The sequence below is a fragment of the Biomphalaria glabrata genome, chromosome 3, assembly GCF_947242115.1.
Source record: "Biomphalaria glabrata chromosome 3, xgBioGlab47.1, whole genome shotgun sequence".
In the NCBI taxonomy this organism is placed as follows: domain Eukaryota; kingdom Metazoa; phylum Mollusca; class Gastropoda; family Planorbidae; genus Biomphalaria; species Biomphalaria glabrata.
In genome coordinates this window covers 18,315,729-18,343,062 of record NC_074713.1, presented here as the reverse complement: position 1 = coordinate 18,343,062, position 27,334 = coordinate 18,315,729, and the positions used below count along the sequence as shown (strand labels likewise).

Here is a 27,334-nt window from a genome sequence, read left to right as displayed (position 1 = left end):
ATTGTTCAAATGACGACTGTCTTCATACATTTTGGTATTCTCGAAATATCACTAGGCATATGAAGAACATTCATTAACCTTTGAAAAATGGAAAACATGTTGGCCTACTCTCGCACTTAGGGTAAGAAATGACTGGAAAGTCTTTGCTATCATTGATGTCATCTTTGATTTAATCTACATTGAAATATATATGTTGATAACATTGATACATTGTCATACAGAACGAACTTTTAAAATAAAATGGATAACTCTTACGTCGAGGTCTAACCACCATTTAATGTAGATAATTAGTCAATGCAGGCTATTTTCATTCATTAGACCAAACCCACGGGAATTATTTTTTGAACCGGGTGACATCCATCCTAGTGACGCCACTGGTATCATGTGTATAAAAATAAATAAGGGAGCCGTATTGTTGTTGGTTGGTCGTTGGATTGTAGCTCCAGATTGCTTGTACAACTAGCCGATGTAGGCGTATTACATCTTTTATTGTAGAAATCAAAATAATTTGAACAAACTTTTTTAAAAAGCAAAACTAAATATAACTTTTATTACAATACTGGTCGATAGGCGGGTAGCACCAGGGTAGGTCTACATTCTATACTGACATAACATAGGCCCTGCTACAGCAGCACCGAAGCAGAAACCCCATAGGTAGCGAACCTTGCTGAGAATTAGTCCCTTAGAGCACTTGGAAGGAAGCGAGCAGTGAGTTTTAATGTCGCCATGTCCCCGTACAAGGACAGCCCTAACGTTGCGCATGTACCAGTTCTCTATCAAATCCTTGTCCCGATCGTCTTTCATGCAGAACTAGACATTCATACAGAATGTAGTCTATTGTCTTTACGTCCTCGATGCAGTGGCGGCACCGTGTGCCGTAGTTGTCTCGAAACCGTCCGAAATAAGCAGCACCAGAGTAGGCCTACAATCTATACTGACATAACATAGGCCCTGCTACAGCAGCACCAGAGTAGGCCTTCAATCTATACTGACATAACATAGGCCCTGCTACTGCAGCACCAGAGTATGCCTACAATCTATACTGACATAACATAGGCCCTGCTACTGCAGCACCAGAGTAGGCCTACAATCTATACTGACATAACATAGGCCCTGCTACAGCAGCCCCAGAGTAGGCCTACAATCTATACTGACATAAAGGGGAGACAGTATTCTTTACCGTAATTGCCTGCATCGAATTTGGGAGGCAATTCGTTAAGCCTTGTTTCCTTTATCTTCCTATAGTGTTGAAAAGAAAAAAGTGTGAAAAAGCTATAATTTTATGTTTAAACTAAAAAGAAACTAAGATGATTTCGATTGGTCAATAACTTTATTGCATTCTAATATAAACATTTTAGTAAATATACATCTACGTACATGAAACATTCAGAGAAAAATAGTAACGTGTTGGTACAAAAAGTCTGTTTGTGATAACAATATCATTCGAGTTAGATCAGTCGCATTGCCAGAAAGCAAGTTCTCTAAAATAGTTGGCAACGTTGTCACTTGTTCTCAAAACCATTGGGAATAGTCATGCATACAGTCTCTCTCTCTATATTTCTCTCTCTCTCTCTCTCTCTCTTACTTCAGCACACATACCAAAAGCAAAAAAGAAAATAATAATAAAAATAATTTCTGTTGTTGTTATTTCTTGTCAGGAATGTCTCACTAGTTCATGTTTTCCCATAAGAAGACCATTGCCACTGTTACCACCAGACAGCTGTAACATGATGGTGCTGTTGTATCACTAGTTCATGTTTTCCCATAAGAAGACCATTGCCACTGTTACCACCAGACAGCTGTAACATGATGGTGCTGTTGTATCACTAGGAAGAGCAAAGAGTGCAAATTAAAATGAGCTTTAAAAAATGTTTTATTAATCACTTTTGTTCTCTGACATAAGAAGTCAAAAAACACTATTGGTAGTCTCTTAGTATTAGAAATACATATATTATATTCCATTTAATGTATAGAAATGTCTAGTGGAAAAAATGTATTCATAGTGATTCCTAGTCTCATTCCTTTCTTTGTGATCTCTTATCAACAAAATATTTCTACCCCCTACCCCCCCCCACCTTTCCCGAAGCAGCTAGAGAATGTGGATGAGCTCTGTAAGTTCCACCAGCGAGGTTTGGGGCCAATCTTTTACCTGCAGTCTGTGGGGAACGTGGTTTGGGGCCAATCTTTTACCTGCAGTCTGTGGGGAGCGTGGTTTGGGGCCAATCTTTTACCTGCAGTCTGTGGGGAGCGTGGTTTGGGGCCAATCTTTTACCTGCAGTCTGTGGGGAGCGTGGTTTGGGGCCAATCTTTTACATGCAGTCTGTGGGGAGCGTGGTTTGGGGCCAATCTTTTACCTGCAGTCTGTGGGGAGCGTGGTTTGGGGCCGATCTTTTACCTGCAGTCTGTGGGGAGCGTGGTTTGGGGCCAATCTTTTACATGCAGTCTATGGGGAGCGTGGTTTGGGGCCGATCTTTTACCTGCAGTCATTGTTTTTGTCTGTTTGTTTTAAAGTTTTAGACTTTTCTTCATTGAAATTCTCGGTAATATATTAATCGCTATTACTTTAGCGAGCAGGTCAATTATCATCAAGTTAATCTGATTTAAATTTACAAATTTACCTTTTCAGGGGAAGTAATGCAAACATCTTTCCTGTTTTTGAGCCAATAAGAAATTCGTCTGCCATAAGTAAATAGAGCTCACCTGAGGTGTAAGTTTAATAAAGGTCAATACAATATAATGTCAATATGGCAAGGGCTGGTTTATCAGGATGGTATATCAAATGTCCAACAACAATTTATATTTATCCTAATTAATATACTAATATTCTTTTTACAAATATTTTCAATGTCGGAACAATGTTACATAGCGACATATTTCATTTCGAGAAGCCACTAAAAGAACTAAAAATAAACTAGCTATGCATGCTAATCAATGATTTCAACTCTGTTAAGTCATTGGCTTTCCTGGCTCATTCAGGCAACCCATTACATTCTCTTATGGCACTGTGTCTTTCTGAGTATTTCATTAAGTTTAAGAAGAGAGCACCTGGTTGCAGGCGGCTTCAGTACGAGAAGCTGGAGGTCACTCACGTAGGCAGAGGGATACACATTTGAGACCAAAAGAAAATCTGATGCCGAGGACAAACGTAGACGGCGAAAATAAAAATCTAAATCGACCGCCTGCGGAAAATGGTTATGCTTGCCCTGGACGTGGCAAAATATGTAGGTCACAGCTGGGACTGCGCAGGCACGGGAAATACTGCATTCCTCACTAATCTTCGGACTCGAAGATTAGCCTTATTATATATATATATATATGCCTTACTTTTTAAATCCTGACCAAATGCCAATATGTGTTTCAAAGGTGTTTCCCTGGCATCTGACGGACATTTGTCTACATGACACTGGAGCCAGTCTCTTCTGTCCCACGTTCCTTGATCTTTCTCCTCTAAGAGATACGTCTTCCTGGGAATCGTTACGGAAATGTGCTCAAATACACACAAATACAAGTTGCAAGCTAGTTGTAAGTTATATAATGTATATGTTGTATCATTCTGGATTTTCACACAAGTTAATCACAGTAATCTGCTCTTTGTTACACTATTTATAAAAAAAATCCGTTAATGATCCTTAGCGAATACGAAAAAAAAAAAAAAAGAAAGAGAGAAAGCGATGTAAAGAAATGTGGCGCAGATATAATGAATCTTCGGAAAAAAGCCAGAAAAGGAAACGATCACGAGAGATTTTGAAATAAATAAACAAACAAATGTCAAGGACGACATTGCCAACTAAAAAATACTATGTGCTACTACACAATATCAGGTACGTATGGTTGTGCAATGGAATCAGAGGAAACGAGATGGCCAACAGTTTGGTGAAGCTAGGAACGCTTCTAGACCCACCGAATCAGAAAGCCCATTAGTAACGAACCATGCTGGGAATTACTCCCTTAGAGCACGTAAGAGGAGCCGCAAACATACGAGAGTGCAAAAGTGAGAATTTGTGAATGCTTCAAGACTAAATTGTACAGAAACTGGGACCTTTGTAGTACGGGATGGTAAGTCTGGAAAGTTCTCAAACGCGCAAACAGAAAAGACGAGTGGTGGCAGCTAGACAGAAAGGAGCAAGTAATCTACACGATTCTGCACTGGGCACTGTCCGATAGGAGGCTTCTTCGCTAGGATGCTGAAAAATCACGATCCCAGATGTCGATACTGCCATGCTGAAGACGAGACCGTGGAACACATCCTCTACGAATGCAGGGAGCTCAGAAATACATTCGAAGATACGACTAGTCTTGAAACAGATACAACTGGTGTATGCGAGGGTCTCACCTTGTCCGGAGACAGGCAGACCCTACAGAACACTGCCAGATACCCGGATCGTGCTGTAAGGGATTAATCCCAGTACGGAGCATTAGTGCATGGAGGCTTACAAATGGAACCCATTAGAGTTCTTAGTCTTCACCGGGATACAAGTTCGCCAGTCCACCTCTCCCTTGTCCTGTACACCTCTCCCTTGTCCTGTCCACCTCTCCCTTGTCGTGTCCACCTCTCCCTTGCCGTGTCCACCTCTCCCTTGCCGTGTCCACCTCTCCCTTGTTGTGTCCACCTCTCCCTTGTTGTGTCCACCTCTCCCTTGTTGTGTACACCTCTCTCTTGTTGTGTACACCTCTCTCTTGTTGTGTACACCTCTCCCTTGTTGTGTCCACCTCTCTCTTGCTGTGTCCACCTCTCTCTTGCTGTGTCCACCTCTCTCTTGTTGTGTCCACCTCTCTCTTGTTGTGTCCACCTCTCTCTTGCTGTGTACACCTCTCCCTTGTTGTGTCCACCTCTCCCTTGTTGTTTACACCTCTCTCTTGTTGTGTACACCTCTCTCTTGTTGTGTACACCTCTCCCTTGTTGTGTCCAATTCTCCCTTGTTGTGTACACCTCTCTCTCTTGTGTACTCCTCTCCCTTGTCATGTACACCTCTCTCTTGTCGTGTACACCTCTCCCTTGTTGTGTCCACCTCTCCCTTGTTGTGTACACCTCTCTTGTTGTGTACTCCTCTCCCTTGTCCTGTACACCTCTCTCTTGTTGTGTACACCTCTCTCTTGTTGTGTACACCTCTCTCTTGTTGTGTACACCTCTCTCTTGTTGTGTCCACCTCTCCCTTGTTGTGTACACCTCTCTCTCTTGTTGTGTACTCCTCTCCCTTGTCCTGTACACCTCTCTCTTGTTGTGTACACCTATTTCTTGTTGTGTACACCTCTCCCTTGTCTTGTACACCAGATACACCAATAAGCTTATTGTTGTGGATTTGCCTCCATGCACTACTAACTTCACTTGGTTTTTAACACTAAGCAAAATATTTATCAAAAAAATACTTGAAAAAAAAAACTAACTTAAAAGAATATTATAGTGAGTAAAGGGAGTGCACCGTTCAATTCTGATATATCTTTCATCGCTATATTTTTTTATTGATTCATCTGTCGTCATCGACTATGAATAATTGTGCAAAATTTCTTCTTGATTCGAGAATTGAAAGTGTGAGAGAAAAAAGTGTAAAATAATCCGCCCAGACAGACAATATTTTTTAATGGACAGAGAGAAATGACTAGTTGTTTTTACAAATTTATCACGGCAGGATACGTAAAGATGGGGGCGGGGAGCTTCCACTCGACATTTAGGTGGAAGGGCAAAGTTGATTCCTCCAATTCTGAATTTTAATTTCTATTCAATATATTTAATATATAAAAGACAGTTGCAGCCTGAATGAATTTCCATTTGTTTCGGCCAATAAAATTATCTATCTTATTTTTTCCCGTTAAAGTTGAATCTTTTCTTCCTGAATTAAACGGAATACATGTTATTAGATCTAACGTATAGACTATACATTGTCTTTGTGACTAGACCAAGCATATTTAAGAAAAAAAAGCGGATTACCCAGTAACGGCGTCAGCGAATGTGTAGATCCCGTACAGATATGAAAACAGGCGCCCTCTATAAACATAGCCTCCAACCAAAGCATGAGATTTGTTATGAGGGAACTCGTAGATTGGATACCTTTCATTTTCTAAGAAAAGAAGAAAAACAGTTGACATTGAATGGAATTACATTTCTTTTCTCGCTAAACCCACAACTAATTCTTGGAAATTCGACTACCTAACCGTAGCCCCAAACCTAACCCCAATTCTTGGAAGTTATACTTAGTGCTAAGAAATTATTTTTTTTTGTTTTTGACTCTTGTTCCGCTAGGGTTATAATATCTAATTGTATTTTGTTACAATATTTATTAAATGGCTTAACTTCACTAAAGCCAAGATATCCAACTGCAACACATGGTTGCATATGTTTAGCTGACCAAGACGTTGGGCTAAATGTTATTACAGCCGACATCCTTCTGAACAAACTGATTAGATCTCGTTGCAGACGCCTCTCACACACACACACAACATTTTGATATATCTTAATTACATGGAAAGGACGTCATTTAGTTCAATAATTGTTTTTTTTTTTTATAAACATTTTAATACTGTCACCTACACAAATATGGATTTATAAAACACAGAAAAGTAGCCTTAAGTTCCCCTTTCAGACCTTGTGATCCATAGGGCAGATGATATTAAGGTCATCTGTTTCTTTGACCCACGGTTAACGAGGGTGTCATGTGGCTAGCACTACGACCAACCCTTTAATTTTCCCCAACTTTTGAGACGCCCTAAAGGGCACGAAATAAAAAAAATCCAAGTCTTGGATTCGAATCCGGGACCCCCGTTTCGGAAGCCAAGCGCTTTACCACCGAGCCACATAGAGAACCGATATTTAGTCCTTGAAAAAAAAAAGGCCCGCTTTCGTCTCCTTTGTCTGTGTTTAGTTCCTCACTCTTTTTTTTTTCCATGGGTCGCGCCTAACAGAGAAACGCTGATTTAAAAGTAAAGCCACAATAGAGTATAAAGACACGCTGAATTTGTAGGCCTACTATCACACTCACACACACATACCAGTATACAGAGACATATACACTAGAGGGGTTTACCAAGGGGACGACACTCTGCCACATTGGTCATCTGACACGCTGTCCCTTGCCTGACATTCCAGCCGTAATTCGCCCCTGCTTCTATCAGATTGATCTCATCAAATTTATTTGTGCCTGTCTCGGCACAAAAGATGCGTCCAGTACCTGGCCAAAATAAAACACAATAATCAGTTACTGATCAATCAATAGCTCACTGTACTATGAGAATGCCAATAGGATAATCACGAATTAAAAAGCAAAGCTATTAAAATGGACAATATAGATATAAAATATCCTTAGCAGCCATCCTATGGGGTATATGTGAGATATTACGTACCTCAATATGGTATGAAATGTATGGAATGAGTGAATAAGACACTTGACATTTGTTAATATTATTATTATTATGTGAAAAAAATGTTGGTCACAGCTGGGCCTGCGTATCCACGGGAAATACTGCATTCCTCAATAATCTTCGGACTCGAATTTATCTGCGAATTTAGAAGTCCTGACGCACATTCTTTCATTAAACAATACCCGATTCAACTCTAAGATGATATAACTTCTCTTCGCAAAGATAGTTTATACTTTAACACATAAACATACATTTCATACTTTAATCAAATTAACATTCAAATTTGTTTTTTCATACATTCGTTCGCTATTGCTGCTAAGTCATATTGATATACATTTTAATAGTTCCATTCATGAGTCCATACATCTAACAAAAAAAGTCACGCATGCGCAGAGCGAAGCCTCCACCCACGCGCAGAAAGAACTCTATCCAAGCCAATATTTAACTCTAGATTAGTCTAGATCTATCTCTAACTTAAGATCTGATTCAAAGATGATAGATATACTTGAATTAAGGAAATTTAGGCACCGGATATTTAGGCACCGCGTATTTACGGATATTTAGGCACCGGATATTTAGGCACCCGGAAATTTAGGCACCCGGATATTTAGGCACCCGGAAATTTAGGCACCCGGATAATTAGGCACCCGGAAATTTAGGCACCGGATAATTAGGCACTTTTTGACATGGCGGAAAATTAGGCACCGGATAATTAGGCACTCTTTAATTAGCGACCTTAATTTTGAAAGTAGTTTTAAAATGTTAACGTATATGTTATACTTAGGCTATGGGCTATCGGTGACGTTATCAAAAAAATAGCAACCATAACGATTCTAACTAAAGAAAAGCTGACAAAATGGGGAAAATGACAATCATGAGAATGTGTGGAAAAAATGACTGCTGAGTCATTATATAATATAGACATCACAGCATTCAGGGGAGGGGAGGTAGAGATGATTCTCCGCTCATTGCTTCCGTCCATCACCAACCCCTAAGGTTGACTGGTGAGTTTTTTTTAATTGATGATTATGCAAATTGTGTAAATATTTAGTTACTAATGTAAATACTTAGGATTAAAAAGTATTATAAAATATTTTTATTATGTCGGGGAGTGTTGGTGATAAATATAATCGCAATCGACCTCTGCTTGTGGAAAAAGGAGGGGTCGTACTCTTAAAATGGGATGGGCGGGGCGGGGGGGGGGGCGCACACACTCTCACTTAAATGAGAGGATTTCTCGCAGGTAGATGTAAACTTAGTCGTAAAAGTTACGTAGTGAATCTGAAGGCTACACACTGGACTAAAGGGTATGGAAACACAAAGGTGTTCAAATGGAAGTCTGGGGATTATATTTTAGAGGCCTTCCAAAAACTTTGGTAGACACATTTCTGTTAAAACCATCATAATAATAAGAACAGTAATAAAAATAATAATATATATAAAGGAAATGAAGATAGTTAAATTTCATTGGCAGTTTTGAAAGTTAGGGAGACGAGTGGGTTTTTTTTTGTTGTTTTTTTTTAAATATGTGTGTGTGTGTGTGTTTAATAATGAGTGTATGAAACCTTTTTTGTCGTTTTTTTTTTCATTCTGAAGAAAAAAATAATTGTATAAGGTAGGCCTACTGAACACAAAAGGAATGGAAGAATCATGCCTTCTCGAAAATTGTAGTAAATATCTTTGGTTTATGATAGAGAAGGCGGGGTTAAATTGGAACATCAACAATCTTCTATAAGCAGAATAAGTATTAATAAGAGACCAATATTCCAAAAAAAAATGATATTTACATTTTTAACTCATCTGTCTTCTCCATAAACTTTTTTTTAAATTTTCAAAACATTATATTTTATCGTAATTTCTAGCCGTTTTGCGATTTCCATTGCTATTTATATAAATATTATATTACATAAATCTACATATTAATTCAATAAAAGTTAATGACCACATTTGAAGGACGTAACACACCTATACACTCCCACAATAGATCTTCCTAAAGGGGTTACCCATTAACAATATAAAAGAAGGAGTGTTGATAATAGATATTAATGCTATTATAAAATATGTATACTACTTTAGTTTATCAACATATTTAATTCATATAAGTAACGCGCGCAAATCCACCCTGCTCATTTCCATTCCCACTATAAGAAGACAATTTTCTCCAGACTTCCATTTTAGCAGTTATGTTCAATGCTGTACCCTGCCCTGTACTCCAGTGTGTAACCTAGTTCAACATCTACCCGCCACAAATCCTCTCCTTTAGAGGGAGTGCGTAGAGGGGGAAGGACTAAGGTCAGGAAGCAATGAGAAGAGAATCAACTCTACCTCCCCTTCCCTGAATCCTGTGAGGTCTATATTTTATAATAACTATTAATCCGGAGTCATTTTTTCCACACATTCTCACGATTGTCATTTTTTCCCTCGTTTTGTCAGTTTTTCTTTTATTTTTATATCATGAAAATTCAGTCTAAATTTCCGGGTGCCTAAATATCCGGGTGCCTAAATTACCGGGTGCCTAAATTTCCGGTGCCTAATTATCCGGTGCCTAAATTTCCAGATACCGATATACTTATACTTTAACACATGAACATATAAAATAAAGTCTATTCATTTCATATTTAATCAAATATATGTAGGAGTACAAGCAAATGTTTTTATTTGAAAAAAATGGATTTAGGTCGATTAGCTATTTTGATAGCTCCATTCATGCTATTTTTTACATTCACGCATTCGCTATACTGTAGTAGCTCCAGTGGCGGACTGAAAGGGTTAATGTGTGTGAGGCCTACTGACATACACAACTCAACGGGTCAACGGCTGTCGATAGACAATGGACAGTACTGCTAGTACATGAAAGTATGACCCGTGTTGTGGTCATGTGACCGAGAGCCTTCACGGACGAGAGACAGTGTGTACGAAAGGACAGTTGAGTCCTGGACAGCAAGGCAGTAAGGACTGTACGGTAACTCGCGAGTCCTTGAAAATGTAGCTGTACGAGCTAGAAAGACTTGTAGTGATTAATTAGGCAGTTCTGTTGTGTAGCAAAGCATTTGAAGTTAGTGTAGCCAATTGTGTTTATTGGCTGTTGTTGATGTATTTGTAATTAAACCACAACATTGTTTATTGAAGCTCTAGTTGTCAAGTTCTTGTGTTAGATGTGCTATGTTATTGTTTAGCAGTGTTTACAGAAGGCCCTGATAGAGAAGAACGTAACAATACTTATAACATTATTATTTCGTTTCATTGTTTACAAAACACTCTCAGTGACTATATCGACAGTGATACGCAAATTAAGACCGGCGGGCCGCTGGTAACATATGGCTAGTACCTTTGAAAATAACATAGGTAATCTTTTATTCTGTACCTCAATACATCAATAAGCTAGTAGCTATTTATAGTTTTCCCATCGTAGACTAGACTCAATAATACGAGAGATCTATCTCATAGTCTCTTCTAAGTACTGACCGCCTTTTTTGTTCCCTGTGTCCTGGCTACAGCCCCACATGTTCCTAATACCGAGGGCGTATAGTTCTGGCCTGGCGAGAGTGCTGTTGATAAAAGGGTTGGTCCCGGGGATGCCGTAAAGTTTAGCCGTCCCGGATTCCTTGTCTGTGAAGTCCTGCTGGCCGCTAGTCACATCGAGTCTCAGTACCTTTCCGTGAAATGAGTTCCTGAAAGTATTTCATAATACAATTAAGATCTTCAATAAGTGGCTATCTATTTTTAGCTTTTCTTTCCATAGATGAAAAAAAAACACCAATAAAGAATAATCGTCTATAATCAGAGTAAGGTAACTATAGTGTAAACTTACAGACAAGATGGCGGATCAGCTTAGTACGCAGAAACTGTCTACCAACCCATTAACAAAAGAGTTTAGTGCATGTTTAGTACTTGTAGAGTTCAGGCTTTGAGCAGAATTGTCAGAAAGTCAGAAGTCTGAAGTCTGAATCACTTTCAACAATCCTTTCGTTAACCCTAAAACTTTAGTTCAGCTCTCCAAATCCAATAAGTTAGCAGCAATTGCTAATTGGCAGTAAATGCTAAGTGTACCTTCCTATTTGATTACAGATGCATTCCTAAGAATTCAGACATAAGTAGAACATTTTAAAAAGTAAAAAAAAAAGTAAAAAAAAGACACTAAAAAATATAAACAGTCTTGATGATAGTTGACGATTGTTAACTCCTTGATATATTGATATGTTGAATGAATTGTCAACTTGTTGACTTGTTAACTTGTTGACTTGAATAGTTAACTTGTTGACTTGAATAGTTAGCTTGTTGACTTGAATAGTTAGCTTGTTTTGAATAGTTAGCTTGTTGACTTGAATAGTTAGCTTGTTGACTTATATAGTTAGCTTGTTGACTTGAATAGTTAACTTGTTGACTTGAATAGTTAACTTGTTGACTTGAATAGTTAGCTTGTTGACTTGAATAGTTAACTTGTTGACTTGAATAGTTAACTTGTTGACTGGAATAGTTAGCTTGTTGACTGGAATAGTTAGCTTGTTGACTTGAATAGTTAGCTTGTTGACTTGAATAGTTAGCTTGTTGACTTGAATAGTTAGCTTGTTGACTTGAATAGTTAACTTGTTGACTTGAATAGTTAGCTTGTTGACTTGAATAGTTAGCTTGTTGACTTGAATAGTTAGCTTGTTGACTTGAATAGTTAACTTGTTGACTTGAATAGTTAGCTTGTTGACTTGAATAGTTAGCTTGTTTTGAATAGTTAGCTTGTTGACTTGAATAGTTAACTTGTTGACTTGAATAGTTAGCTTGTTGACTTGAATAGTTAACTTGTTGACTGGAATAGTTAGCTTGTTGACTTGAATAGTTAGCTTGTTGACTTATATAGTTAGCTTGTTGACTTGAATAGTTAACTTGTTGACTTGAATAGTTAGCTTGTTGACTTGAATAGTTAACTTGTTGACTTGAATAGTTAGCTTGTTGACTTGAATAGTTAGCTTGTTGACTTGAATAGTTAGCTTGTTGACTTGAATAGTTAGCTTGTTGACTTGAATAGTTAGCTTGTTGACTTGAATAGTTAGCTTGTTGACTTGAATAGTTAGCTTGTTGACTTGAATAGTTAACTTGTTGACTTGAATAGTTAGCTTGTTGACTTGAATAGTTAGCTTGTTGACTTGAATAGTTAGCTTGTTGACTTGAATAGTTAACTTGTTGACTTGAATAGTTAGCTTGTTGACTTGAATAGTTAGCTTGTTGACTTGAATAGTTAACTTGTTGACTTGAATAGTTAGCTTGTTGACTTGAATAGTTAACTTGTTGACTTGAATAGTTAGCTTGTTGACTTGAATAGTTAACTTGTTGTCTTGAATAGTTAGCTTGTTGACTTGAATAGTTAACTTGTTGTCTTGAATAGTTAGCGTGTAGACTTGTTAACTTGTCGACTTGAATTATTATCGTGTTTATTTATTAACTAATTGGCTCGTTGATTTCTTGACTTGTAAATATGTTAACTTATTAAATTGTTGATTCTTAGATTTTTCGACTTGTTGATTCGTTTACGTTGAATTGTTGATTCGTCGAGTTTCGGACTTTTTGATTCGTTGACTTGTTGAGTTGTTGATTCGTTGACTTGTTGAGTTGTTGATTCGTTGACTTGTTGAGTTGTTGATTCGTTGACTTGTTGAGTTGTTGATTCGTTGACTTGTTGAGTTGTTGATTCGTTGACTTGTTGGGTTGTTGATTCGTTGACTTGTTGAGTTGTTGATTCGTTGACTTGTTGAGTTGTTGATTCGTTGACTTATTGAGTTGTTGATTCGTTGACTTGTTGAGTTGTTGATTCGTTGACTTGTTGAGTTGTTGATTCGTTGAGTTGTTGATTCGTTGACTTGTTGAGTTGTTGATTCGTTGACTTGTTGAGTTGTTGATTCGTTGACTTATTGAGTTGTTGATTCGTTGACTTGTTGAGTTGTTGATTCGTTGACTTGTTGAGTTGTTGATTCGTTGACTTGTTGAGTTGTTGATTCGTTGACTTGTTGAGTTGTTGATTTGTTGACTTGTTGAGTTGTTGATTCGTTGACTTGTTGAGTTGTTGATTCGTTGACTTGTTGAGTTGTTGATTCGTTGACTTGTTGAGTTGTTGATTTGTTGACTTGTTGAGTTGTTGATTCGTTGACTTGTTGAGTTGTTGATTCGTTGACTTGTTGAGTTGTTGATTCGTTGACTTGTTGAGTTGTTGATTCGTTGACTTGTTGAGTTGTTGATTCGTTGACTTGTTGAGTTGTTGATTCGTCGAGTTTCGGACTTTTTGATTCGTTGACTTGTTGAGTTGTTGATTCGTTGACTTGTTGAGTTGTTGATTCGTTGACTTGTTGAGTTGTTGATTCGTTGACTTGTTGAGTTGTTGATTCGTTGACTTGTTGAGTTGTTGATTCGTTGACTTGTTGAGTTGTTGATTCGTTGACTTGTTCAGTTGTTGATTCGTTGACTTGTTGAGTTGTTGATTCGTTGACTTGTTGAGTTGTTGATTCGTTGACTTGTTGAGTTGTTGATTCGTTGACTTGTTGAGTTGTTGATTCGTTGACTTATTGAGTTGTTGATTCGTTGACTTGTTGAGTTGTTGATTCGTTGACTTGTTGAGTTGTTGATTCGTTGACTTGTTAAGTTGTTGACTCGTTGACTTGTTGAGTTGTTGATTCGTTGACTTGTTGAGTTGTTGATTCGTTGACTTGTTGAGTTGTTGATTCGTTGACCAGACGAGTTGTTGATTCGTTGACTTGTTGAGTTGTTGATTCGTTGACTTGTTGAGTTGTTGATTCGTTGACTTGTTGAGTTGTTGATTCGTTGACTTGTTGAGTTGTTGATTTGTTGACTTGTTGAGTTGTTGATTCGTTGACTTGTTGAGTTGTTAATTCGTTGACTTGTTGAGTTGTTGATTCGTTGACTTGTTGAGTTGTTGATTTGTTGACTTGTTGAGTTGTTGATTCGTTGACTTGTTGAGTTGTTGATTCGTTGACTTGTTGAGTTGTTGATTCGTTGACTTGTTGAGTTGTTGATTCGTTGACTTGTTGATTCGTTGACTTGTTGAGTTGTTGATTCGTTGACTTGTTGAGTTGTTGATTCGTTGACTTGTTGAGTTGTTGATTCGTTGACTTGTTGAGTTGTTGATTCGTTGACTTGTTGAGTTGTTCATTCGTTGACTTGTTGAGTTGTTGATTCGTTGACTTGTTAAGTTGTTGACTCGTTGACTTGTTGAGTTGTTGATTCGTTGACTTGTTGAGTTGTTGATTCGTTGACTTGTTGAGTTGTTGATTCGTTGACCAGACGAGTTGTTGATTCGTTGACTTGTTGAGTTGTTGATTCGTTGACTTGTTGAGTTGTTGATTCGTTGACTTGTTGAGTTGTTGATTCGTTGACTTGTTGAGTTGTTGATTTGTTGACTTGTTGAGTTGTTGATTCGTTGACTTGTTGAGTTGTTGATTCGTTGACTTGTTGAGTTGTTGATTCGTTGACTTGTTGAGTTGTTGATTTGTTGACTTGTTGAGTTGTTGATTCGTTGACTTGTTGAGTTGTTGATTCGTTGACTTGTTGAGTTGTTGATTCGTTGACTTGTTGAGTTGTTGATTCGTTGACTTGTTGAGTTGTTGATTCGTTGACTTGTTGAGTTGTTAATTTGTTGACTTGTTGAGTTGTTGATTCGTTGACTTGTTGAGTTGTTGATTCGTTGACTTGTTGGGTTGTTGATTCGTTGACTTGTTGAGTTGTTGATTCGTTGACTTGTTGAGTTGTTGATTCGTTGACTTATTGAGTTGTTGATTCGTTGACTTGTTGAGTTGTTGATTCGTTGACTTGTTGAGTTGTTGATTCGTTGACTTGTTGAGTTGTTGATTCGTTGACTTGTTGAGTTGTTGATTCGTTGACCAGACGAGTTGTTGATTCGTTGACTTGTTGAGTTGTTGATTCGTTGACTTGTTGAGTTGTTGATTCGTTGACTTGTTGAGTTGTTGATTCGTTGACTTGTTGAGTTGTTGATTTGTTGAGTTGTTGATTCGTTGACTTGTTGAGTTGTTGATTTGTTGACTTGTTGAGTTGTTGATTCGTTGAATTGTTGATTCGTTGACTTGTTGAGTTGTTGATTCGTTGACTTGTTGAGTTGTTGATTCGTTGACTTGTTGAGTTGTTGATTCGTTGACTTGTTGAGTTGTTGATTCGTTGACTTGTTGAGTTGTTGATTCGTTGACTTGTTGAGTTGTTGATTCGTTGACTTGTTGAGTTGTTGATTTATTGACTTGTTGAGTTATTGATTCGTTGACCTGTTGAGTTGTTGATTCGTTGACTTGTGCTCGCTGCAAGACGCTCTGAAGCTATTTACAGAGAGTTATGATGGGCCATTGTCATTTCGTTCGACAGGGTTAAGAAATTGCTGACATGAGGACTTGACACATACCTGCCCCATCTCTACCCATGACATAGACTTGTCACTCTGGATACACATTTAGCCATTATCGATGTCCATCAAATCTATGCAGTATGATCGTATAGGCAGATACAACTGATGGGTTTCGGGTAGGAGCGCTCAAAGGCGAACACCTTATCAGTCAATGTTAGGAAATATTTTTTTCTCTTTCTCTTTCTCACTCTCTCTTTCTCTCTATGACACACACACTCGCATACATTCATACCCTTTTTCTTGTTTTATTTCTCTGTTGAATTTCAATAGGCTTTAGTGCCTAAGGATAGCATTGGAGGATGTTGATCCGTTAGTGAGTGCGAGTATCAGATTGTTGTACACTATTCAGTTGCAGCAAACAATAGAGTGAGGCCAATGGCTGCCTGACAGAGGGCACGGGGTCATTTCCTTCTTTCACTGAACGTCTGCTAACTCTAATCAAAGTGTGCACATAGTCAACATGTGAATGTATTATGTGAATGTATTATGTGAATGTATTATGTGAATGTATTATTTGCAGGGGCGGACTGGATGTCAAAATCGGCCCAGGCATTTCTATACAGTACAGCCCATAAATTGTATATCATATGATGGGCCTCCTATTATAGGCCTATCTGTTCTCAAAATCATTATGTTATTTTTTTAATAATGTATCGATAACTGTATGCATGCTTTTTATCTTTATAAGAAATATATAGGCCTAATGATGTTTTTAATTCGCTATGTTTGTAGGCACTAAAATGATGAAGACTACTATTAGCACTGTCTATGGATGTAGGCTATTATATTTTGTTTTTGAAAATGTGTTAGATTAAATTAGTATTACACTGTAGTCTGTAAAAGATGTTTTTAGCATGACGCTCATTTAGCCCCTTATATATGATACTATTATAAAACCTTTAACAATTTAATGCGTGCCATAGTGGCATTCATGAGGCCCTTTAGGCCCATTTGAGTACCGGCCCACCGGGCATTTGCCCAAATGCCCATATAGCCAGTCAGCTCCTGATTATGTGTATGTATTATGTGAATGTATTATGTGTATGTAGATGTGTATGTATTATGAGCTATGTGGCAACTGTTGAAAATGCACAAATAAATAAATAAATAAGTAAATAAATATATTGAATTAGAAATGTTACAATTCTATTCACTTGTTTTGTGCATTTCCCTTGGGATCGTCCTTCTCGCCCCCATCTCCAGTGACTATGTACAAGTAGCCATCATCACCAAAGAACATCTGGAGAAAGGATACACAGACATATAAACAGCACCAGGCTACACAGCAATAGCACTCATGCATTATTGTTATGCAAAAGATTCCCCACACCTTGACGGCTGCAAGACATTGAGAACTGGCTAAGCTTGAGCTGTGCAGTTTGTCACATTTCTGAAACTAAGACCTTTAACCTTTCTCATTTAAATGCTACAGATGTGGCCGTGGTGGATAAGTGATAAGGCGCTTGGTTTCTGAAACGAAGTATTTCGTATTTGAATCTCGCGGAAATCTGTGATTTTGGACTTCGGGACTTTCTGGACGCTCCTGAGTCCACCCAACTCTAATGGTTCTCTGACATTAGTGAGAGAAATTAATGACTTTTGGTTGTTGCGCTAGCCATAGAAAGAGATGGCCTATAGTAAGACCTTTACAACATCAGCTCAGTAGATCTCAAGGTCTGACAGGAGGCACTTTGCTACAGATGAGAAGAAAGAAGAATGGGGACACACACAAAATAAAAATCTTAACGCCACGGCTTCTTTCATTTTATTTTATAGTGACACGATGGGAGGACAACATTAAGGAATGGACGAGCAAGAGAGAGAGAGGGGTAATGGAAAGAGATGGTTGTCAGATCATGTGAGTGCCCCAACAGACTGAAGGTGAAGTTAAAGTGTGATCTAGGAAGTGGGACTCACCATATGATAAATTAATCCCATAACATTTTTATCTATTTTACTGCTTATACTAAAAAAAAGTCTATTGCCTAAAATGGTTAGACCATGATTTGCAAATAGAAAGCAGGCTGACGTGATACTAACATGATTTAACGTGATTAAAAATGGTAATAACGAGACATTATCATAAGATACTAAACCATGGTACGTAAATGATACTAACATGATAACTAGCACGATACTTATTAAAAAAAAATGAAGCTGGATATTTTAAATTCTCAGAAGACGACCTGGCCTACATAGATCTATAGCCCAACTCAAGGCTTCGTGTCAGTAATCTACATCCGTGCCTAGAATCACAAATCTTACCGGACCACCGTTCCCTCCATCAAACGGTTGGTGTATTCTCAGAAGAAACACTTCCGAGTTCGTGTCTACCCTTCCACTCTCTGTGACCTTGAACGTGCTGACGTAGGCGTAGTCTTCATTCAGAAACTTCCTGGTAGAACACGAGAGCTTTATGTTCAATTGAATACAATATCACCAGTCTTATAATTCATGGGCGTAATAGGAGGGGGCAGTTTCAGTCAATGATGTAGTTTGGCTTTATTTTCTTTTTTAACTAAAGCCAAACTACTGTCACCAAGTTCTATAAGCGTAGAAAAGAGTTACTTCCCACGCCGCCTCACAACACTTCAACAAAAAAAAAATTGGAAACAAGAGTTTCCAAATTTCACGAGCGTAGCAAAACTACAGTCACAAATTTCAAGAGCATAACAAAAATATAGTCCCAAATTTCACGAGCGTAGCAAAACTAGTCACAAATTTCAAGAGCGTAACAAAAATATAGTCCCAAATTTCACGAGCGTAGCAAAACTAGTCACAAATTTCAAGAGCGTAGCAAAACTAGTCACAAATTTCAAGAGCGTAACAAAAATATAGTCCCAAATTTCACGAGCGTAGCAAAACTAGTCACAAATTTCAAAAGCGTAGCAAAACTAGTCACAAATTTCAAGAGCGTAACAAAAATATAGTCCCAAATTTCACGAGCGTAGCAAAACTACAGTCACAAATTTCATGAGCGTAGCAAAACTACAGTCTCAAATTTCAAGAGCGTAGCAAAAATATAGTCCCAAATTTCATGAGCGTAGCAAAACTACAGTCTCAAATTTCAAGAGCGTAGCAAAAATAAAGTCACAAATTTCACGAACGTAGCAAAACTAGTCACAAATTTCAAGAGCGTATAAAAACTACAGTCACAAATTTCATGAGCGTAGAAAAACTACAGTCACAAATTTCAAGAGCGTATAAAAACTACAGTCACAAATTTCACGAGCGTAGCAAAACTACAGTCACAAATTTCACGAGCGTAGCAAAACTAGTCACAAATTTCAAGAGCGTAACAAAAATATAGTCCCAAATTTCACGAGCGTAGCAAAACTAGTCACAAATTTCAAGAGCGTAGCAAAACTAGTCACAAATTTCAAGAGCGTAACAAAAATATAGTCCCAAATTTCACGAGCGTAGCAAAACTAGTCACAAATTTCAAAAGCGTAGCAAAACTAGTCACAAATTTCAAGAGCGTAGCAAAACTACAGTCACAAATTTCATGAGCGTAGCAAAACTACAGTCTCAAATTTCAAGAGCGTAGCAAAAATATAGTCCAAAATTTCATGAGCGTAGCAAAACTACAGTCTCAAATTTCAAGAGCGTAGCAAAAATAAAGTCACAAATTTCACGAACGTAGCAAAACTACAGTCACAAATTTCAAGAGCGTATAAAAACTACAGTCACAAATTTCATGAGCGTAGAAAAACTACAGTCACAAATTTCAAGAGCGTATAAAAACTACAGTCACAAATTTCACGAGCGTAGCAAAACTACAGTCACAAATTTCATGAGCGTAGCAAAACTACAGTCACAAATTTCATGAGCGTAGCAAAACTACAGTCACAAATTTCAAGAGCGTAGTAAAACTACAGTCATAAATTTCAAGAGCGTAGAAAAACTACAGTCACAAATTTCATGAGCGTAGAAAAACTACAGTCACAAATTTCAAGAGCGTAGCAAAACTACAGTCACAAATTTCATGAGCGTAGCAAAACTACAGTCACAAATTTCATGAGCGTAGCAAAACTACAGTCACAAATTTCAAGAGCGTAGCAAAACTACAGTCACAAATTTCATGAGCGTAGCAAAACTACAGTCACAAATTTCAAGAGCGTATAAAAACTACAGTCCCAAATTTCAAGAGCGTATAAAAACTACAGTCACAAATTTCAAGAGCGTATAAAAACTACAGTCACAAATTTCAAGAGCGTATAAAAACTACAGTCACAAATTTCATGAGCGTAGAAAAACTACAGTCAGGAGCCAGGAGCTTTGGAGATTCACCCCCCTCCCCTAAAAAAAAAAAAAATGAAAAGCTAAAACAAAACTGCTGTACTGCTGCCTGCCACATCATCAGAATATTTCAAAGTGGACACTGTTAAAGGGAGACTACAATGAATTTTGGTTCCCTTTAACGAAGTTCGACCCTGGCAGTGCCAGAGAATGAAAATTAATTCGTTTTGAAATAATACTAATAATGACATTGTTTACGAGTGCATTGTTTTTACATGACTATGCAAATCCAGTGGCGACCTACATATTTTTTTCACTTCTATTCGTCTTTCACTTCCGTCGTCTGCAAGGGCTTTTCGTTGAGTTTCTGGTGTTAGCGAATAAAATAAACGAGCAGGGTGGTCTCATCTATAGAGATACTGACCGGCACAGATGGCTTTAAATGTTAAAATTGTCATCACCAGTGTCACCACATGCTATCCTTCATTTTATGTGATCTTAACATTAAAGGAGACATCTATTTTAAAAAAAGCTTTTGATCAATTGTTTTTTACAAACAAGTAAACAATGTCAAGGTTCAAAGTTGCCAACTAAAACAATTGAGCTACAAAAGGAAGAGCTTTAAATTTGTTTTCCTGCATAGCCAAAAAGTACACACAAATTATTATAGAACTTATAAAAAAAACACAGAGCTTATCAAGACTTATTATGTTCTGTAAACCACATGCGAAAAAAGCCAAATATAATTTTTCCGCCAATACAAACACCTATTTTATATAGGCCTATCTGATGTTACTCTTCCTGTTTATACATATAGATCAGTGATTCCCAAAGTGGTCCATATAGACCCCCAGGGGTCTACGAAGACCTCCAAGGGGTCTACGAAAGTAAAAAAATAAATTGGGGGTCTATGAGATGTCCACGGGGGTCTACGGTAATAGATTTCATTTAAGCAGGTCGTAACTTAATTTTCACATTCTATTAATGTAATTATTTCATACACTAATATATGATCTGTACCCGAGTTAATCCTTTCAATATTTATCCTGCTATTGAAACGAAACATTGTTGTATTCAGTTTCAATACTTATTTAAATAGCTTAATTTTGTCTACATGTAACTAATATTTAAAAAAAAAAAGAAATGTAGACTGTACAGCGTTAATTATTTAAAATTGGGATTCATTCCTTCCTTGTCAAACACGCAGTTGCCTAAGTGACTCTTTTATGACGATATGACACCAGTTACGCTGGAGGATCATCTAAGACAATGCCACCCTGACAAAAATTAAGATTTGAACAACTTTCAAACACTCAAAGTTCAGAATTGACCCACAAAATCTCTGTTCGACATCATTTAGAGAAGATTTTGGTTAGTGAGCGTCTTTCAAGATTTCTTTACTTATAGCAAAATACGGAAAACAGCAAAGGTCAAACATTGTTATTACCTTTTTACAAAAACCTACATCTGATGCTATTAAAAGAATTTCTTTAAGCGACAATACAGTTTAAGGTCGCTTCGGTGGCATGAGTTATAAAATTAAAACCTTCTTATGTAAATCTTTGCAAAAGATATAAATACAGTTTGGTCAGACAAGGTGTAGCGCTGTGTGCTACAAACTTTCTAATGGTCACCATCTTATCTCATCTCATCTCATCTATGCCTGTGGTCCTTTCTGGGCATAGACCACCGCCCACCAACCAGCTTTCTCCAGGCATCTCGGTTCTAGGCGAGACTCTCCAACTGTCTCCACGTCTTGCTCATCTGCTTGGCATCTGCTTCCAAATCGCGGTGCCATGGTAAAGCTCAAGCAGCCTTCCATTAGCTAAAGAACACCTGGGGATCTAGGGAAAAAAGCACGACCACCACGATTAGGCTCTTTAACACCATTGTTAAGCCGATACTACTTTATGGAGAAGAGACCTGGAGAACCACCATCACCACCATGAAACAATCCAGGTATTCATCAATAGCTGCCTGAGGAAGATTCTTATAATCCGCTGGCCAGACAAGTTCTCGAATGAGGAACAGTGGCAAAGAACAAAGCAGCAGCCCATTGAAGTAGATATCCTTCAGAGACGCTGGAGATGGATAAGTCACACCCTTTGCCAGCCTGCATCCAGCATAACATGGCAAGCCCTAGCCTGGAACCCACAGGGAAAGAAGAAGAGGGGACGGCCCAGGGATACATGGCGGTAATGGTCATCGTCTCCTTATATTTCCTTAAGGTTGACCGACGAGACCTGGTTTAGGCTCCAGTTACTCGCCTTCACCCCTCTCCTGTTAATAAAAACAGTTCCGCAGATTTAATATTTGAGCCACACGTGAGAGATCAAGAAATACACGAGAAACTGCTCTTTGCGAAACCTTTTACAATGATACTTAAGGCATATTCATTAATTAATTAATTAATATTTAATGTTAGAAAGACTAATTCATAGAAAAACTGATTTGTATATAAAACATTATTTCCGTAGTTGTGTAGTTTTAAATTACTATTTCACTCTTCAACGCACTACAGTTAGAAATTTGTTTAAAAATAATGTTGATGAATTTGCAAAAATTTGCAAGTTGAGTAGGGGGTCTACCGAAAACCAGAAAACATGGCAGGGGGTCTACGAGACAAAAAAGTTTGGGAACCACTGATATAGATAAATGGTTTGGTTTATGGAAATGTCACAGTCTCGCTTGACATTGCCAGTAATATGTTCGCCTTGGGTCAAGAGTGTGAAAAGCACGAGAAACCTCGGACATAGAAAGAGGAAGTAAAGAATGACTAAATTGAGTTTTAGTCAGTGGTAACCTTAAGTCAGTTGGGTAGAGTCGTCTCTGGGTTATGAGACAGTACACATATTTCAGTAGATTTCGTTTGTACCTAGAGCTGGATACGTATTATTGAAGCTATTCTGTTACCCGCTGTGATGCGGACGTTATTTGTACTCTAGAGGACTTAGCATATTTGATTTATTTGGTACCGCTGTTATGTGGATGTTATTATATTTCAAATTGGATTATCTTTGTGTAACTACTATGAAGTTGCAGTATTATTGAATTAACATCATATTTGTCTGCTGAAGATGCACTCTAACCAATCTCTACTATTCATATTTGTCACCTTACATTCGTTTACAGAAAGAAAACCACTTTTTTTATGCTAGTAAATATTTGCTGAATGGACATTTGAAAATCCTCTACATTAGTTATGTCGGTGAGCTAAAGGTTGGCGTTTGAGTAAAACCGGCTCAGAAAGATTAGCGTCCACCAGGGACATAATTAAGGAACATAAAGGATGTGTCCTTGATAAAATGCTGTTTATCTCCGCTTGGTGTCCGTTTCTCAATTAATGGAAGCTTTATCTTAATGGCACTGTGATGATAATACGTCAATTTTATTGGTATGTCAATAGCACCGTGAACAGAGAGAGATAACTCATGGTATCAACAAACAAACAAAACTTTCTAGGTATTTTTTTAACGAAAGAAGGTGAAAGGTGTTTTATATATATATATATATATATATATATATATATATATATATATATATATATATATATATATATATATATATATATATATATATATATTGAAGTCTATAATTGCGAATTACAAAATATATCTTTTAAATGACACTCCATGTTTGTTGAACCTTAAATTACCGTGTAGAAAATGTTTTATCGATATAATGTTTTATTTGAAGGAGGCGAAGTGTTGGCTCTATAATTTAAGTTTTTTTTTATATTTGACGAATGTGTCTGATAGGACTTTCTTTTAAGGATTCTCTGTAATTTTTAAGCCTCTATTTCGGATATGTTTGGGAGGGTGGGGGTGGGGTACATAGAACTTTCCACAACACACAATCGTCTATTAAATTGTAGTGTCCACTACAATATACCGTCTATATTACTGTTTAATTACCAACAATACTAAACTAAACAATACATAGAACTTTCAACAACACACAATCGCCCGTTCAATTGAACTGTCCCCCATTGGACCGTCTGTTATTGTTTAATGACCAAACTAAGGAAGAAGTAGACGATTAAATCATAGTACGTCGAGTGTATGATTTAACCTCATTCAGAGGTGACTTTCAATGTACCAATACTTTTAGAACCTAGGACCTTAACAACAACTGTATCTCTGTTGCTGACCATAATTGTTTGAGCTATGATTCGAGAAGCAGACAGGAAAGTTTTGATGTGGACCACTTATACGTATTAAGTTTGTTCAAAATTTATTTAAAATATTTATATTAAAGGATAAGCAACTTAAAAATGTCTTAATTCATTGACAAGTTTTATTTGTACAAAAATCTTCACCTGATGTAATATACATACACTTTCTTGGAAGTGTCGTAGTAAGGGTCAAGGACAATAGAGAGTAGCCCACGACTGTCTCCGTAACTCTCTGATGTCACCACACGATCACGGATGTCCATGAAGGTGTCCAGGACAACGCCATCCCTTGTCAGCTTCTTGACCAAGCCTCGCTGCTCGACCACCAGTATCCGCTCCTTGCCCTTTTCCAAATAGAACTCGGCGGACACGGGGCTTCGAAGGTCAGAGGTCAGTTTGTGCAGGCAGTAGCACTGCTCCCTTGCTGGCATCTTGGCCTGGTCGTAGACTTGTGTTGAACTCACAGGAAAGAGTGTGAGAACCAAGGCACATAACTCCATAACAACAAGCTTCTCCGTTGCTAGGAACATATGTATCCACAAAATTAACAAAAACTATGATGGCTGCAAGATAACACTTTCAAAAAATAAAAAGAAAAGAACATGTGAAATATAAACAAAAGATATGTCTTTGTTTCAAAATGTATTTTTATAGAAAAACTTCAAGAAAAAAATTAGAAGTACATTAAATTGTACATTATAGTAAAATAAATTATCGTTCAAGTTTCAACAAACAAACAAACAAAACGGGCCAGCAGACGACAGCCTCGTTCTCGTCTCGTCATGACAAGCATATTAAGTGCAGGGTAATAAACCGCATTTAGTTACTTTATAAGTTTGCTATATGTTTGTATAATAAAGTAAAAGATCTTTCAATGAATCTAGAAATGAGTTAATTGACTAAGGGGCTTAGAGGTCCATAGACTAACCAGATGCGACCTTTGCACCTTGTAAATAATTGCTTGCTTCTATATTTTAATACCGGATATTGAATATAGATAAATAATTAAACGCAATACATTGCAAAATTTGAGTGTCAGAGAGATAACGTATGTGAGAAGGTGTTATGGAATGTATGTGACTGTTTCTGATGTAATCATTAGGAAAGCATGTCGGATATTTTTTCTTTATTTTTTATGATATTAATATGTCGATTTTTCTTTCAGTTCGGACAGCAGTATGTTCATTTTTCTTTCAGTTCGGACAGCAGTATGCTCATTTTTCTTTATTTTAGTTTTCTTCCGACACCATTATGTTAATAAATACTTTCACTTATGATGCATATGTTGATATTTCACTTTCACTTCTGGCACCATTATGTTACTAAGTTTGTATACTTTAATGCTTTATGTTTATGTGTAGCTCGTAGCAGCTAGTATAACTAAACATTTTATTCTTAAAGTATAGCCTTAAATAAACTTGAACAAGCCTCTCGTTAGAACAAACACTCCAAATAACATTTATTAACAATGTACACAGATTCAACTCAAAACTAGATGTATGTAAAAACAAGAGTGAAATAATATATCATTTTTAAAAGTTATAATTCACTACAAATATATGTCTTACTGTTCCCCCGTCTCTCGCTTGTCTCCCCTCCCTTCAACTTCCACACCAGTATTTATTCTATGTCAGACCAGCCCGTGATTTCATCAGAATCAATTTCACAACCATAATACCCGCTCTACTTTCTTTGTGGTTACATCAGAAAAACGCATCTACACTCCAGAACATCTACACTCCAGAACAGCTACACTCCAGAACAGCTACACTCCAGAACAGCTATACTCCAGAACAGCAATACTCCAGAACAGCTATACTCCTAATAACACCGAACTCCAGAATACGGAAGAGTTTTTTAAAATATATAGTAGCCCTTTTTGACCAAAGGTCACTCGCTGGGTTAGTGTGTCCTGACATCATTTTTCTCTATTATGACTTAGGTATAAGCGATTACAAAAATAGGAACCTAGCTCAAGTCTACAAAAAAAAAAAAAAGATTCACAGAGTGTATAGCAAAACAGAATCGATTTCAATCAACCCGACGAATACTTTTTAATAAAATATTAACATTAGTTTACGTATTTCATCATTAAAATGTATACCTTTAGTGGAAACTTACCTGGACTGTGAGCCATAATCCTAATTGTATCTCACTTTAAAGGTGAACCTACAAACACATAGTACAGGTATTGCCTACACGCAAACATAGTCTGATACAATAATAATTATTTTTCACAATGCTAGTAATTTCATACTGAATCTGAACCAGACAGCACCGAACCAACCTGGCTCGCAGGAACACAAGAATCGTTTTCTTCCAAAGGAGTAAAGACCTTTTTCTAGATGGGCGGTATCGATTTGGCTTTTGGCCTCCAGTATCCGATCATTTTTTTATGTATCGTGTCTGGAGTAGAATACATGGAGATTTGGCGTGACCAGGAAGGACGCTGAACAATAAGATGACGAGACATCGATACTTAAAGTCTACTTAAAGATAAAAGAAAATATAGATCGATTCTACGGAAGTATTTTACGCCATAACTGTAATGATTAAAAGTAAAAAAAAAACAAAAAAAAAAAAAACTAACAAATAAATGACATTATGAAATTGTTTATTGTATAATCTCATATAAGTTACTAATTTTTTTTTATTTTATTGCTTAATGTTAATAAGACATGTGTCTTCGAGTCTGAATATTAAAAAGGATTGCAGAGTTTTGCAATGTTACGAAGACAAGCTGTGAATGACAAATTTTAATTGTTTGCTGTTATTATATGCTAGGCTTTTTATCAAGATCTAATTTTAATTGTAACCAATTATCGCTTTCATCAAAGTTTCAAGAAATGTTAGTAGAAAAGTAGATTCACATCTTGTTTGGTTTTTTTTTTTTGTTGTTTTTTTAAATTTGTTTTGATGTAAAGATCAGACGATTGGCACGTATCAATTTCTGAACAGTTTTAGCTGCCTAAAATAACATGAAATAGGGTTTCAAAATAATGACCTAATTTTGTTAACACCGTCAGGACTTGTGGAGGTCACCAAAATGTCAAGTTCAAAGAATGATTACACTTGATCTTTGGAGCCATTGTACACCTGGACTGACTTTTGCTTTGGTCTTTCTGTGTGTTTGTGCTTCCAAAACTAAAAAATTTTTT

The 27,334-nt window shown here is 37.2% G+C and overlaps 1 protein-coding gene across 2 annotated transcripts; it reads right to left on the bottom strand.

The window, feature by feature from the left end:
• Positions 1 to 1,325: 1,325 nt before the first annotated feature.
• On the bottom strand, positions 1,326 to 26,475 carry LOC106058110 (HHIP-like protein 1). Of its 2 annotated transcripts, none has more exons than XM_056022353.1 (10): positions 26,298 to 26,475; positions 24,321 to 24,696; positions 18,029 to 18,158; positions 16,918 to 17,003; positions 10,819 to 11,024; positions 7,020 to 7,163; positions 5,927 to 6,056; positions 3,325 to 3,464; positions 2,619 to 2,700; positions 1,326 to 1,826 (listed from the first exon to the last, which is right to left on the bottom strand). In XM_056022353.1, exons 1-10 carry the CDS (start codon positions 26,311 to 26,313, stop codon positions 1,748 to 1,750), a joined length of 1,389 nt encoding a protein of 462 aa, XP_055878328.1. In that variant the 5' UTR covers positions 26,314 to 26,475; the 3' UTR covers positions 1,326 to 1,747. The 2 variants fall into 2 exon arrangements, with proteins under 2 accessions (XP_055878328.1, XP_055878329.1); XM_056022354.1 differs by having other exon boundaries at positions 1,326 to 1,747.
• Between the last annotated feature and the right edge of the window lie 859 nt (positions 26,476 to 27,334).